General features: G+C 39.4%; 1 protein-coding gene across 1 annotated transcript; it reads right to left on the bottom strand.

Moving 5' to 3' along the window:
• Window positions 1-1,978: 1,978 nt before the first annotated feature.
• On the bottom strand, window positions 1,979-15,646 carry LOC102777759 (uncharacterized). The gene is made up of 30 exons (XM_087847275.1): window positions 15,498-15,646; window positions 14,546-14,625; window positions 13,869-13,943; window positions 11,481-11,551; window positions 11,128-11,393; window positions 10,300-10,339; window positions 10,180-10,217; window positions 9,969-10,099; window positions 9,803-9,881; window positions 9,609-9,667; window positions 8,941-8,991; window positions 8,764-8,831; window positions 8,602-8,645; window positions 8,462-8,501; window positions 7,989-8,023; window positions 7,735-7,868; window positions 7,502-7,616; window positions 6,716-7,392; window positions 6,424-6,628; window positions 5,907-6,063; window positions 5,066-5,230; window positions 4,779-4,901; window positions 4,409-4,454; window positions 4,219-4,322; window positions 3,997-4,121; window positions 3,496-3,867; window positions 3,101-3,384; window positions 2,732-2,833; window positions 2,215-2,361; window positions 1,979-2,115 (listed from the first exon to the last, which is right to left on the bottom strand). Exons 1-30 carry the CDS (start codon window positions 15,587-15,589, stop codon window positions 2,012-2,014), a joined length of 4,029 nt encoding a protein of 1,342 aa, XP_087703401.1. The 5' UTR covers window positions 15,590-15,646; the 3' UTR covers window positions 1,979-2,011.
• Window positions 15,647-16,676: the final 1,030 nt, after the last annotated feature.

Genomic DNA, 16,676 nt, shown 5'->3' with positions numbered 1-16,676 from the left:
AACTGCAGCAGCAGCTTTTGCATTTGCTTAGAGTGTGTTGTGTTTCTCATTCTGTGGCATGAGGCTATAAGATTAACCATCTTCACTTTCATCACTTCTCAAGTCTTGTTTCTTAAAAGTGATTTGACTACTTACACTAAAAAAACAAAATGATTACAGACTCTGGCTGAAGCTACATGACTGTTGTTTTCAGTACTGCTTCAAACAAAATCTGTCCAAGTAAGAAATTCAATATTTATTCTGTCCTTTACATCAGGTTTTAGTTTCCTCTCATATTTTGGTCTTTGTTAGTGCTTAACGCTAGCTTGGAATTACTTTGTACTAGTTTTCTGGCGCCATTTGCCACTTTTCCACTAGTTTACACAGATGCCATACTAGTGCCGCTGTGTGGTGTGTTAGGAAAACTCAGGTAAATAAGATCAGTAACTACCAACTGGTTTAATTTAATTGGTGTACCATTTAAACTTCACTAGTTAACTACTGGGTTATCTGTTTTTTGACTCCAGAGTACTCTGGTACTGTAATTGTTATTCCAGAACTCTTATTATTCATTCAAATGGAACTTTGCAAACCTAACATGTGCTTCCATATTCTTTTTACAGAGAGAGTTTTCTGCTAGCAATGTTTCCAAACAAGCCATACTTGTTCAGTTTTTAGCATTTAACATGCTGAGGCCTGTAGAGTCCATTTTTTTTTTTTTTTTTTTTTTAATTTATTTTTAAAGTTTCTCTCACAGTTTGAGTATTGCATGGTCTGACATTGGGAGGTCCCTCCAGGGAACTTTTACTTTTACTACCATCTTTGCTGTTGGTGAATACTTCCTTAGATTAGATTTCAATTCATTATTCTGCTGTATTCTCTATTGTCCTGAACATATGCAGAGGATATCATAGTTGATTCAAAGGTACTGTGGCTGCAAAACAAGCCCAAATCATCACCCTTCCACCACCGTACTTGACAACGGTATGAGGTATTTGGCCATAACACACGGTGCCATCTCTGGTGAAAACCAAACACGGCGTATTAGCACCAAAGGACAGATCTTGTGGGGGTTTTTTTTCCCCCCAGATGCAACTTTGTAAACCTAAGCTGTGTTGCTGTATTCTTTTTCTAGTGAACACACTTCCTCTCAGGAACTCTTCCAAACAAGTCATACTGGTTCAGACTTTTTTCTAACTGTACTGTCATTACCTGAACATACCGACGCCTGTACAGTCTGAGTGTTTTTGCCCCACCAGCAAAGAGACCTAGCTTCTGCTTTAATGGAGGTGCTCACTTTCTGATGACCAGTTAATCAAGTGCATTTGATTCATAGCATCTGGCTGATATTTGCCCTATTAGTTTCTTTGGAAGCAGTAAGGTTGGACTTTTCACAGCACTGCAATAGAGACCAGTGAAAACTTTCATTTCACTTGAATGTAAAAGACAGTATATGTGCCACCAAATATCCAATCAAGGGTAAACGCTCCAATGGCTTTTCCAGACATCCTGCTTAAGTGCATGCTGTTTACATTGTCACGGCTCTCTTGGAGACTAACTGGAAATGCAGCATGATTAATACAGCTATGCTTCCCCTGCTGTAACACATCAAAACATCTTACTTTACTTTAGGTGCTTTTAAATTTGTATGTTAGTCCATTAGAGCAATTATGTAAGCATGCATACATTTAAACACTGTTTTAATTTTTTTTATTAGAAATGTAGGTCTGTGTGAAAGATTTAGTAGGTTACATTAGTGAAATTTACTTTGAATATAAATAATATATAATACTTTAATGTTCAGAATATCTGTAAGAATACAATAGGGGAGATAAGATGTTAAAACAGTAAGTGTCATTTATAAAGTCATTTAGCTAATACATATGGCCTGCAAATAGCTTGTACATAAATTACTCTGTTCAATTACATTATATTGTACTATATATATATATATATATATATATATATATATATATATACACATACATACATATATACGAGCGCTGAGAGAGGCGGCTTTGTCCCTCCACTATCAAGAAGTTTGTGAGTGTCTGTGCCGCATGTTAATCTCGTTGAGGACCACATCCATATTTGAGTCTTCATCTGCTGTGATTACTCTGTCTGCATATGGACCACCTGTAAAACAGTGCTACTGTCATTATTTCTAAAAGGGAAATTGATATATTCTAAGAGTTGCAGCAATGAAAGAAGAAATGCAAAAATGTCAGTTCGTACCGATCCCATCACCCTGTTCTGAAATGTCACTGTTGAGGAAAGAGGAGCTGGAAGAGTTATTGCCACGTGAGGTACTGGAATGAAGAGATGTGTTGTTGGTCAGCGATGACTTCTTTGCAGTCTTCTGTGTTGCAGTGCGACTCCATTCTGTTAAAAAAAAGACCCATATGATGAACGTAAACATGATTGTGAATTGCAATTATCCCACAGTCCATCTATTCTCTTCCGCTGGAGCCTATCCCAGCTGTCTTAGGGCAGGAGGCAGGGTACGGACAGGTCACCAGTCTGTTGCATGACTAACACATAGAGACAGGCAACCATTTGAACTCACATTCACCTATGGACAAGTTAGAGTTACCAATTCAGCTAACTCCACTAACTGCATGTCTACGTGTACCCGGAGAGAACCCACGCAATCACACAGTCAGTAAACTTATTTCTTAAATGAGTTAGAAACCAAATAAAGGAGGAACCTTCACCAGTTTGAGGCACACAGTATAAAACGAACACCGCTAACCTGAGTTCTCTGATAGTCTCATTTTGCCGCAGCACAGATAGATCCTCCACTGCCTCCTCACGGTTTCCTTCACTGCACAGTGGAACACGAATATAAAGAAACCTACAAAACAAGCGTGTTTGTTAATGCCACGTTTCACAGTGCAGTTGTTACTGTGCACTGTTACTTAGAGGAGCATTTAAAAACCAATTAGAGAAAAAGATGTGATTGTATTTTTGTTGTTAAAATAAGAGAAGAGGATGACGTCAATAAAAACTGGCTAAAATTGAGGACAAAAGAAAGGAAAACAGCAGAATTACTATGTACACTGACCAGATTTTAGTGAAATCACCATTATTTCACAAACCAGCTCAGAAAATGTCAGCTCACCTTGCAGGGAGTTAAAGATGGCAAAGAGGTACATGAACGGCAGGTTAACGGGCCCCCAGGCAAAAAAGGCAAAGCCCCACGTGAGGCCTAGCAGGATAGTTATCCCCAACACACTGCGCACATCCTGCAGTGTGCTGCGGTGCTGGAGATTTTGAGGGTTTTGTTTTTTTATCCGGCACAGCTGGACCATAACTACAATAAACATGACGAAGTTAAATATAAAAATGACGCAGAAATAGGCCACCACTGCCACGTAGAAGGCGATGTCATTTTTCAGCCAGCAGCTGTGGGAGAGTCGGAGGAGAATTAAAGGTTGGCTTATTGTTCTGAGGTTTTATATCATGGATTTTATGTAGGATAATGTGCAATAATGAGATTACGAATAAAGTACTCACAACTCATCAGTAGTGCCATCGCTAAACCTTCCATAGGAAACGAGACCGTAGTTTTTTTTGTCAATTGCAATGACAATAATGACCACAATCATCGGGATACCCCAGCCAGCCAGCGAGAACTTCAGCATGTAGTGCGATACATTGACGTTGAAGACTTTCACAAGTGCCACGTACATGTGGACGGCCTCGAGACCCATCCATGTGAAGGCAGCTAGCAAGAAGTAGTGAAGGAACCAGGCAGTGGAAATGCAAAGGCCCACGGCGTCTGGGTAGAGCGCCAGCCAGGCGTCCACCAGGAAGACCAGATTCAGCAGGAGCAGCGCAAAGCACAGCTGGATCAGGATTTTGGATGGGATGTCTTTGCGCAACTTGCTGTGGAGGCAAAATTATGATGACAACATGTATAAAATACCTCAGCGAGCAAAAAAAATGCATAGAGCTTTAGCAATAAGTAATGAATAACAGATCTAGATCATCTATTTTCTGGATTTCTATACGTACCCAAAGGCCAAGTAGGTGAGGATGGTGACAGCCAGGAAGATAGCAGAGATTCCACAGCCAATGTATGTGATGAAGGTAAGGATGGTGCTCTGGAGACGACTGGTTATAGGCTGCCTGGAGAGGTCCTTTATGAAGGAGATGCCCCCCAAAAGTGTTATTATTCTAATGAATAATAACCAAACATGACAACATACATGACAAAATGTATTTTGATGATCTTACCAGCAGGATGGCAAAACTGGTTAAATGGTTGCAGCCACAAATTGTCTCACTGTCCGTGCTATTTTGGACAGAACAGCCATTTGAACTCCAGCCTCCCGATCCATCTGTGGGCAGAAAACAAACACGAGTCGTGTTTTTACACATCTGTTTGTATTCACTGAAGTTCTTAACTCATGGCTGGACAACTTACTATTTAATGCAAAGTCCCAGAAGACACACGTTGCCGCAAAATTTGCCTGTAATTTGAGAAAAAAAAGTTTATCATCTCTAATTGCACATGATAGTTTTCTCTTTATCTCTCTCTCGCTCTGTTAAGGATGTGTTGCTTTTACAGCATGTTTGTGGCCTATTGCTGCTACATTCAACCACACATACATGTGTAGCTCGGTCGTATAGCTCCGGCAAGTGTGCGCTGCTACAAACTGGCTTGGTTTGTCTGGTTAAACCTGTAGCCGAAGCACTTAGGCAATGCTTCCTCCAGAAGTATAATTTCTCTATGAGGACACAACCATTGCCTTTTAATTTGCCATAAAAATGACAGTTGGCGAAACCAGGCTTACCGGAATAGGCTCTTGGTTTTTTAGGGTGATTATAACATTGTCTCGGAGTCCTGTGATTGACAGGTTGGCGACACTTGCTCCTAGGATCCCGCTATTAAGCCTGCGTACTCCCAGGGATTTGTCCTGTGTAGCCATTTAGAGACAACAAAACAAGTTTGTAAAGAGTGTGTAAGTATCAGATTTAAAACACTACATTAAAAATAAAAATATTTCAGCCTTTTTTTTTTAAAAGTAGGTGTTTTTGTTAGTGGTGAATAAGAAGGGGGCTGCTGGTTGAACTGTCAGACCTGGAATACGGTGCTCTTCTGGTAGAAATTGAACTGAACTCTGGAGACCTGCTGCTGTTCCTGAGATGTGAGATTCTGAGTGAGAGAGGCAGGCAGCGTGACGGAGCCCTGAGGGATCGAGGAGTTTGTTGTCACGCTCCTTCTCAGTCTGGGATTCCCACGGACCTGTAACACACATGGACCTCGAGCTTAACAGACTCGATCATGGGAGAGTTGTTTTTTGTTTGTTTGGGGTTTTTTTTTTTTTACCCTGTTTTCTATTTGGGGCAACTGGCATCTCTCTACTAGAGATCACTATTTGGAGGAGCAGCTTTGCTCTTCCAAATAGTGACAAAATGGCTGCTTATTCTTCAAAACATTTAGTATTACACCCACATTCACAAGTGTAATCCAGGGATTTACTGACAAATCATGTCATATCATTGTGAGGAAAAGAAACCGTCAGAATTTCTGACCTAGATCACCTGGTTGTGTCTTTAAAAGCAAAAAAGGGTCACATGATTAAACCAATTTGTTGTAATTTATGAATTGATCCTGTTTTTGACTGAACCACTTTATTCTGAAAAGCTGAAAGAAAGAAATTTAGTTTTAAATTTAGTTTAATCTGAACTACACATGCAAATACACAAAATCTGTGTTAGTATATTCTTCTTCTTCTTCTTTTAAATATGCCAATTACAACCTAAAACAATTACTCCAACTTCCCTATTAAAATAACCATAAAAAATTAAATCGACAGTAAAAAGGCACTAAATATCTTCTACAGGCTTCTCTAGACAAAGCTGGAAATGCTGTGTTATATAAGACACAAAGCACTTGTACAAAAGTTATTCTTCCCTACCTCCACATTGGTGGGGCTTGAGATGGAAAAAGTTGTTTTCTGAAAGTTGGCGCCATCTGCTGGTTTCACTGATAGAGCAACAGCCGGGGACAAAATGGTCTGAGCCGTCCCTCCAACAACCAGCTTGAGCCCCACTGTATCAACGATCCCCATTATCCTGGTGAGAATAAATGAATAAATAATAGTACATGTCATTTCTTTAATTACAACAAGAAGCAATATTACTGGGTAAAAAAAAAGATGAAAATAAGAGTTGTAATTGAGGTGTTTTGTCCTCCTATGGATGGAAGAGGAAAACTGGGGTTTTGTTGGTGTTCTTTAGAGCCCATATCTGGTTATTGTTGTGAAAATGCTCTTGAACCTTGTATTGATTTGGTTGTTTCTAAATGAGTTGATTATCACAAGAATTCAACTTTGAACAGTAAATAAAAACAGTATGGGTCAAATGCATTGTCCACCCCATGAAATAATAATGTAAAAAGACCACAATAAATAAATAAATAAATAAATCTGTAACCTGTTGGAGGACTGTGACAGCACAGATGGAGAAGCACCCAGGAGATTGCTGACAATGTTGACTGATGTGTTCCCCAGCCCTATGCTGACATTTGGGCCTGATAACAGATCCTCCAGCTTAGACACCAGCTGATTCACCTGGCTGGAGTTCAGTTTGGACACGTCTTTTGTCTCGTCAAGCAGTGCGTTGGCTTGGGCTTCAGCTGCTGTCAACACAATTTGAGGAGACAGTGACGCTATGATAAGGAAAGCACTGCCACAGAGTTGTGCACGCAACTGAAGTGATCACAAACCTGACGAATTTGTTGTTGTACTTCCAGTTGTCGTCACAGAAGTGTTCGGATTTGTGGTGGCTGTAGTGATAGTTGTAGTTGTAGTAGTGTTGCTGTTGACTGTTGCTGGCACGGAGGCATTAGCAGCACTGGTGGTGGTTAGATTCACTCCTTGTGTTGTATTCAGCGGCATTGAAGTTGCATTTACGGCAGTTGAAGTGCTATTAGCAGCACTGGTGGTGGTGGTTAGATTCACTCCTTGTGTTGTATTCAGCGGCATTGAAGTTGCATTTACGGCAGTTGAAGTGCTATTAGCAGCACTGGTGGTGGTTAGATTCACTCCTTGTGTTGTATTCAGCGGCATTGAAGTTGCATTTACGGCAGTTGAAGTGCTATTAGCAGCACTGGTGGTGGTGGTTAGATTCACTCCTTGTGTTGTATTCAGCGGCATTGAAGTTGCATTTACGGCAGTTGAAGTGCTATTAGCAGCACTGGTGGTGGTGGTTAGATTCACTCCTTGTGTTGTATTCAGCGGCATTGAAGTTGCATTTACAGCAGTTGAAGTGCTATTAGCAGAGCTGGTGGTAGTGGTGCTGTTCGGTTGCACGGTTGTCACATTTGGGTTGGCTGTGGTGGTAGACACGTTTTGAAGATCACAACTGTCCTGCAGCTGCATAACCACATTGTTTTGTTTTTGACTATTAAAAAGAAATAAAGAAGAAACATTTTATTTTGGATCCTTTTGATCTGCTGCAGCACATTTTGTATAAATGTGGTTAGTGTGCAGGATATTAAGGTCATACAAACCAAGTAAGGCTGCTAGACTTTGCTGCAGCACAGAAATCTGCAGGCTTTATGTCAGTGCTGACCCATGTGAACTCAGACTGCAGGCTGACATTGGCTTGTAAATTTCCACAAATTGCTGTGGAAACACAAAAGCACCAATGAGAAGCTTTGCAGCACAAGTCGACACTTATTTTTTGACTGCTTGAGCTGATATTTCAGTCCTCATCTTGTTTTATTTTGGTTTGTATACACACCCGCTCGGATCACATGCCCGTTGAAACTGATTTGTTTCTTAGACTGGAGCAGATACACCACAGCATTTGCTACATCACAGACGGGGACCTCACGGGCAAAGGCCAAAATCACGGTACAGCTTTGAAGGCTATAACTGAAAAAACAAAAAGACAACAACAACAATTTTAGCCTAGTGTTCAAATGCAACAGATGCATCGGCGAGATTTAATGTGAGCTTTAGACAAATGTTCTGAAATAACATAACTGGACTCACTTTGTTGACGTGTTTGCACATGCCACGTTTGCGTCCTGTGTAGAAACGTCAGTTTTAGAAAAATATCTTTAAATGAATGTAATAAAAGAAACTACTAAAACATTTTTAACATGTTAGTATAATAATAACACATGAAATGCAAATTCCTTTGGACATAAACTATATTTTTCCTGTGGGATGCCATTACATGGTGAGTTTCTTGTCATGTGAAACTGGAGTATTTACTGTCGAATTTCAAAATGACAATACTGACAAAACGACATCTCTACAGCTGATATCCTCAAAAATGAAAAACTCAAAAGATGTTAATCTAGATGAATACATAACAATGTTTTTACTGTATCTCCTTTAAGTCAAATAAATGCAACCTAAATGCCTTACTTACATTTTGAAAACTTGGTTTTGCTCTAAATCATCAAAGCAGAGACAGAAAAACATGAAGGAAAAAATTTCATAATTTGGTGGTTGAATACCTTGTACTCAGATGCAATAATGGACACTGGACATAGACCTCTGCAAGGGAATATTACAAGATTGTTATTATTTTTTGTATTTTACATGTGATAAAAATGTATTTATTTATTTAAAAGCTGGTTATAAAAACAAGACTTACATTGCACTTGGGGAGCAAGGTGGAAGCTGTTGCAGCTGAGAACTCTGTTAAAGTTGAAGATATTAATGATTCATTGATGCTCCAAGAATTTATTCATATGATTTTTACATTAGTGATTTGTTTATTTATATGTATTTGTGTTCTGTGTGAATGGAAGATTACCAGGTTGGTGACATTTAAATAGTTTATATTGGGATCTTGTATGGAAATGTTAAAAGTGTAGTACGCATCTAAAAAACCAAGAAACAAAAAAAGGAAAGATAATCAAGTCACCAAGCTTTCAGACTGTGTGATTTACGTCATAATGCAAATGGTTTTGATAGGTGACATCACACTAACCTGATCCACTGCAGTAGTCGGAGCAGTTGCAGTTGCTTGTGGTGATGTTGCCTGAAACAAAGTCAAAGCATGATGGTTTACAGTGTGGATCGAATCAAGGCACCTTCAAGACTCTACTTTTACACTTTAGGGGAAAAATACATTTAGAAAAAATATTTATAAGAAGAATCTTGTGCATTTTGCTTTTTTACAATCTTATTTGTTCAGTTTTTAATTGTCTGTATTGCAAGTATGAAGCAACCCTGAGCTGCTGGCTAGCCTGGCATGCAATCAAATGAGTTTCCTTATGTTTCCAGTTATTATGATAAGCTAAATTAACCAGATGCTTTGTACAGAACAGGGTTTTTAACCATTTTCTATTTTTAGGCATCTGCTAAAACACTCACAGAACAATTAATCCTATATAATCCTCAAGTGCTCTGTAGCGTGTCCACACGATTTGGTATCCAGGTATAATGTTAACTGTAACTGAGACTTAATTAATATTATTCTTTTGAAATGTGTGTTTCCTGACATGCCCTGAAGTACTTCCTGGTGTCTTTTAACACAAGTGTGTTGCTTCATCAGGTTTCAGTAACAGTAACAGTCTAATTCATGTATTGATGCAATGATGTTGGTCCATTTAAACTGAGCTTAACTATGCTTACATTGAATAGTTTGGAGCTCACCTGCACTGCAGTTAGTTGAATTACTTGGTGGAACCACATATGCAGCTGCAGACTTGTTACTGTAAAAAACAAACAAACAAACATGAAATTTCACAAAACTAAAGTATGAATTTAAAAAGTATAATTTATCTTTGATTAATCAGTTAACATTTAGCACTTGGGAAAGCACAGACTGCCCGTACTGAGGATCTTACCATGCTGCGTTGTCTTGACCAGTATAAATGCAGCTGTTTTCCACTGTGCTGCTGTTATTGCACACATTTTTAAGCTGACCTGTTAAAGCGACACAGAGGATTTATTACATTGTTACTTTTATAACATCCTGCAAACGTATCAGGTAGGTAACTATGCATCACTCACCCACTCTATCTGCCTTTTTCCCCAGCACGTGAAAATCAGAGGAAGTGTTAGTGGCTACGCAGAGAGTGCGGAGGATACAACATGAAGACACCGCCTGACTCAGCTTCAGCATCACAGAGCACGTGGTGTTTCTGCAGCGTAAGATCAGTGTTAATGTAGGGATCGTGAGATATGCTTATTTCAATGACTTGAATGTCTTTACTTCACTTACCTTATTTCAGTTTTTGTCACGCATGACACTTCCATTCCCTGGTAAAACACAAATCAGGCTAAATTCATGTGGTCTTTTTCATTTACAGAAACCTACGGATACAATTAAGTGCTCACTCACTTGAAATAGGCCCGTTGTATTTATGACATTAGTGTTCGAACTGAAAAGTAAATGGAGATAACGTTAATGGGTGTCAGGACTAACTGATATGATTCGTCATCTCAGTGGAATTAGGACTGATTGTGCAACTGCTCATATGATCTTCAGCTTTATGAAAAAGTCAAACAAGCGTTGCTTATTTTGCTTAATGCTTATTCAAGGGGATTCAAGAAGGGGAAAATATTGGAAATTCAGTGTGCAGGCATCTCATCAACTGCAACTTTTGGCTGCTGTCAGCAAAGGAAATAATCAAAGTTAAAACTAAACTCAAACTAAAGTAAAAGCAGGTGTGAAAAAACCTTTTTGTTAACAATAATAAACTATAACATGACTAGAATAAAAGTAAAAAATGTGAAAAAATGAAAAACTAGCTGAAAAGATTTTGTTAACTTGGAAATTGAACTAAAATAAAATAAAAAAAATTCTTAGTTTGAGCTTTTTTTAGTTTGGTAAAAATGTTAAACTAAGAATGAAATTAATAAAAACTAAACTAAAACAAAATATTTTTACAAAAACTAAACTGAAATGAAAAAACAAAGAAACTAAGTGAAACTAAACTGATTTAAAACAAAAAGTCGAAAATGAAATAACAATAAAAACACATTTTAAAAATACAAAGCTACAATAACTCTGAATGTAATCTCACCTTAAATGATAAACGTAACAAATCTTCACAGTGTGGGTTCGACAACACAGTTGCCACAATATATTACAGAAAATGCTCCATTAAAATTCATAATCTCATTTTTCATCTGTTCATTTATTTGATAGAAATAGTTGCACTCATACCTGCTTTGTGTCCCATTGCCACTAACATCCCGAGCTACACGTATCAAGCTTCTTTTCCCTTTACTTTTGGTCGCTGCTGTAGTGCTGTTGCCTTCTAAGGCCGTGGATGTTGCACCTGTACTATTGCTCTGTAATGTGGTTACTGCAGTTGTCGTCTCATTGACAGTACTTGCAGGTGTAGTTTGTGGGGAGGTCGGTGTGGCAGTAGTTTCTGGAGGCTTTGGAGGCACGCAGTTCTCCAGCTTGGTGCTGAAAACCTGCTTGAGCTGAGGAAAAGAGCATACAGTTTGCTGACAGGATTTAAGCATTACATCTGGTGTTTTAATAAGCCTGCTGTCGTACATGTTACATACCCAGGCAATGATTTCAGATTCGTTCTTGCTCTGTCCAGTGACATCCACCGTAATGTCAACAAAGTAGTATACTGCAGTACAAAGCAAAGAGAATCATTGGCAAAAGTTGCTAAACTCTATAACAGAGGACAACATACCAGCTGCTTGTAACCAAGAGGCAATCTAAGGGCTGAGAAAGGGAGCCAAAAATAGAAATACCAAAAATGAAGTGACTCACATAGCCACCTGAAGCTGGCTGCTCATTTTAAATGTCAAGCTATATATTTAATTTCCATGGCTAATATTCTGCTCTGTGGTAATTTTAACCCTCTCGAGGCAGGCGTTGCCGATTTGCAACAGTTAAAAACTAACAACCTGATTACCCCACATGGGGGGTAATCACCCCTTAACAGGGGTGAAGTTTTAGATAGTTAGCTTGTTTGTGTTGTTCTTGCCATTTGGAGCACTTTTGTTCTGTTACATTCCAAATTATATGGCTTTCATGGTGGTTAATGTTAACAGGCCATTCAAAAATGTGCCCCAGTTTTGAGAATTTTTTGTATTTTTATTTAGCCTAATTTACTTAAATACTATTACCTGTACAAGTCAACTACAGTGGGGGAAATAATTATTTGATCCCCTGCTGGACGTGTAAGTGCTCACTTGCAAAAAAAATGAACAGCCTCTAATTTTCAAATAAATAAAAAAAAAGTAAAAATAACATAAAAGTTATGAATTCATTTGTATGTCATTTAGAGAATTAAACATTTTTTCTACCCAACCAGAATTCCGGCTCCCGCAGACTGACTGCGTTCCCATGTGACACACAGATTTCAATACATCGATCAATCAAGTGCAGATTCACCTGCTTTCAATTTATTATGTGTATAAAGCACACAGAATCAGTTTCTTTCATTTTAACCTCTCCACCATCATGAGCACAACCAAAGAACGGTCAAAGGATGTCAGGGACAAGATTGTAGATCTACATTATCATCCTGGGGGAGGATAAGCCTTGGGAGAAAGTGCTGTGGTCAGATGAAGCCAAAAGGGAAGAGAAATGCTGAGTATGACCCAAAGAAAATCTCCCCACAGTCAAGCACAGAGGTGGAAACATCATGCTTTGGGCTAAGTACAGGGGACTTCGCTGCATTGAGCGGCTATTGACAGGGTCATGTACCATAAAACCTAGGATGAGAACCTTCTTCCCTGAGACAGAATACTGAAGACGGGTCATGGATGAAACTTCCAACATGACAGTGACTTAAAATATGCTGCAGAGGAACAAAGGTGTGGCTAAAGAAGCATATTAAGGTCATGGAGTGGCATAGCTGGGCTCCACACCCTCGGGCTGCGCCATCTCCTAAACACCTGCACCCCATTCGAGGTAATCGCCGGGGGACTACTTCACCCGGCGCAGATGGCTGCTCCTCGCCAGTCCGTTAGTCACCCCTCGGTGGTAACTAGGCTCTTCGTAAGTTCTGCATTTACTGGAGAACTTCGGAATTTGTCTTAATCTTGTGTCTGTGTACTTAGGGAACGACGTTCAGCGCTGGAATCCTGCCACCTGCCTGTCCCCATGCCTGTTTGCCTCCCATCCTCATTCCTGCCTCCTCGGACTCCCTCCATGGACTCTTCCCCCTCTGAGTTTCACGGTCCGGCTCTAATCATAAGCCCTGACGTTTAACTTTTTCTGGCTGTTACACGCCATTCCTCAGTACTCTAGTAATTGTGTTTCTCCTTTCTGTTGCAGTTTTCCCTCAGTCCAGATTACGGCGCTCCAGGGCTTTCTGTTCCCAGTTTTTCCCTGGCTTGAGTTTGTAGTTTTGGTTCCCTTGTTTTCATCAAGTTGCTTTGTTTATTAATAAACCTGTACATAGTTCTGAGTGGCTGCACATTGAGTCTACTTCCAGGGTCCTTATCGTAAGTGTACACTGAGGTTCTTGACAGTGTGAGTTTTCCCCTGACCTTTGTCGTCGCGTCTGCTTGACCCCCGTGGCTCTTCTGTGTTCTGTTTCCCCAGTTCAGGCGTACCTCTGTTTAGTTTGTTATTTATGTTTTTCCCCCATTTGGTGTATCTGCCTTAATAAATGGCACACCATTTTCATCTCACTGTGGTCTGCATATGGGTCCTCACATAAAAGAATCCACACAATCTGCCTCCGCATATCGTGCGGAGTCGCCCCAAATCCTTCCTGAGGTGTGTGCAAACCTTGTGACCAGCTATCAGTAAACTTGTTATCTCTGTGCTTGTTTCTCAACCAAATACTAAGTCAACCAAGTATTCAAGTTTTGCTTGAAGATCAAACACTTATCTCACTGAGTGACATACAAATCAGTAACACAGATTAAACAAACGTTTTTCCTACAAAGCCAAGGGGTGAGCAGATTTTATCAGGGTTCATTTACCTGATATTTGTGGAGCTGTAGCAGAAACAGTAAAAGGGGAAGGAGTTGTAGTGGTCTGGTTGCAGGAGGCTTGCCCTGATTGGAAAAGAAAAAAGTTCTCAGTTACCACTGTTGGCAACTTCATGGAGAGTTTTGGGACCAAAAGCCAATCGTGTGTATTGAACGCTAGACACCACGTTGATGGACATTAATATGATCCAGTTTCAGTGTACAAATTCAGAGTTCCTAATGTGGTTTTTAAATCCTACACGCTGGAAAATGGGATTTCTGAAATTTTTCAGCACATAAACTCTGTTTTTTTAAAAAACAGAACACTTTAAAAATCAATGCACTTTCTGGTAGTTGCACAAAGTCATTGAAATACATTTCCATTCCCTCACTTCCTGTTCTCTGTGTGGTCTTTTTTAGTCTTCTCCATTTGTGCCTTTCTCAGAATAGCAGTCTTTTGTATGACTAATAAACAAAACTAGACTAACAGGTTACAGTATATTATGAAAGAGTTCAAGGTATTTGTGTGCGTACTGTATGTGTGTGCGTGTGCATGCCATGCATTGCAGGTTATAATTAGAGGTTCAAAGCTGTTGGTCCACTAAACAGCCCCCTCCGCTCAATTGTCTGTCTCAATTGTCTTTGTGTTTTTTCATGTCTTCTGTGTCACAGCTGATGTCAGAGCATACCTGCTAAGAGGACAACGATGACCACCAGGTGTGTCTGCAACAAGTGGAAACATCTGATAAGCGAGCCTGGCTTCTTCACCCTGTTAAGTTGAAGAAGTTTAAGTTTAGTAAATAAACACAGGGGGCTAAAGCTTTATTCTATTTATTCTGACATGTGACAGAAGAAAGAGTCAGACTGAGTCATACTAATCTAGAAAAGCCCTACCATCACACCCATGCTAACAAATGCTGAAAGGCTGTAATTAAAATGTGTCTTAAAGGTTTTATCTCCAGTTCTGGTTGTTAACAAATGTGTAATGCCAAATGAAACACTTGAACAATTTCAAGATAGTGAACGCGGTCTAATAGAACAAATTCATTACCTTCAAAGCGCACATGATGTATGGAGTACATACACCATGAACAAATAGTTATTTTTTCATGTTCATTTGAATCTCTTATTATTAGGCAGCAAATAATTTGCATGTACAATTCTCCAAACTTTGCTTCCTATTTTTTTTTTAAATAACAAGCAGAATAACAGTGAGTAAGTGGACTGACTGTATAACTAAATGTCTTCTTTCACATCCATGTAAAGCGTCATTGTTAGTGGCACATCAGGTGCATCCTCTCCTATATTCTTATATAACCAGTAACATCAGTCCTTAAAAAATGCGTGACTACTTTGTAAATACAAAATAACAACAAATAAAAAATGTAAATAATTCGATTCTGTGATTTAAAAAATGACTTTAATGTTATTTGATGCAGATCAGAGGTTTGCAGCCGCATAAGGAAGTGATTTATAGATATGAGCGTATCTGTATGAACGATCTGGATTAATAATCCTGACTGAAACCAGATCCAGCTGCTGTTTCTGAGTTAAGATGTGTTTCCCTCCACATTAAGGAAAAGGAGATACACTGCCACCAACACCACCTCCACCACCTTCACCGCCACCATCTCACTTTACCTGACTAAAGGAGCAGATATTTGCTGGCAAGGAAGTCTGCCTGAAGAAATCCTTGGATCCTTCATGACTCTGTCTTCATTTTTGTGGAACATAGCTTCCGATGGGCGAAGTAAAACGTTCAACAACAAACATTAACAGCCACAAATCTAGCCAGTGCTCTCGGCTGTGTGCTTTGTCAATTCTCCACCACTTTCTCATGCACAATCAATAGCTGACACACGTGGCACGCCCATGAGACGTCAAGGTGAGCGGGTGGACGTCACATACATTCTCTTCAGCTCTGGCACCTTTGGTTCAACATTTCAACACCACCCAAAGAGGAAGCTGTCTGATTGTAAAACTAGACCCAAAAATAATAACACAGTCCGATCGTCTGCCTTCAAAGTTCCCTGTAGGTTTTTGGAAGGAAGAGATTTGTGTGTTTCTTTTTCTTTTTTGTTTGTCACTACAGGTGTGCCTCAGGGTGTGTCATAAACCTGTGTTTTCAGTAATAGACACGACTGAAAGTGTTTCCAGGACAACAATGCAGGCCTCTAACATTGTGTCCGTGACTGCTACGAAAAAAAAAAAAAAAGTCACGCGCCATTACACTGTAAGTGCCTGTTTTTCAGGACTGTGAGCAGTCTGTCAGAGTCTGTCTGTCACACACCACCACATGAGCACGCTCTCTTATTTCCTTCTCTGTTCTGCCTCTTATGCTTGTGTTTACAGTTTTTCTCAGTCGCTTTGGTGCTTTTCTCAGATCAGAATAATAATTCTCAAAACCATTAGCGCAACCTCCATAACATTTAGTCATTTGTGCACATTATGGTACCAATTTCTCCTTCCTCTGAACAAATTGCAAATGCTCTTGGACATGTATCAATTGCTTTCATACAATTCTCTGCGGTCGACAACATTATCATTTGCTTATGTCATGTCAGTCAAAATGAACTATACTTTTGGATGCTGAAAGACTATTAGTTCTCTAATAGTCTTCATTTCATTGCTTGAGTCATTACATACAAAATTGGTGAATTTGTTTTCAAATGCTGTCAAGCAAATTTTATACCTTTTTTAAATGATTTTTTCCTGGAAATGTCCCCGAAATTGAACAATTTCTCTCGGGTAAACTTCAGCTTTCACTGATGAGGAGGTGTGTGAAGTATTAGTTGTAACCAATGACAAGCCTCTTGTTCA

Source organism: Neolamprologus brichardi, chromosome 10, assembly GCF_056152115.1.
Source record: "Neolamprologus brichardi isolate AB-2024 chromosome 10, ASM5615211v1, whole genome shotgun sequence".
Taxonomy (NCBI): Eukaryota; Metazoa; Chordata; class Actinopteri; order Cichliformes; family Cichlidae; genus Neolamprologus; species Neolamprologus brichardi.
Note: the sequence above shows the minus strand (reverse complement) of the source record. Positions and strands in the feature narration are given on the sequence as shown.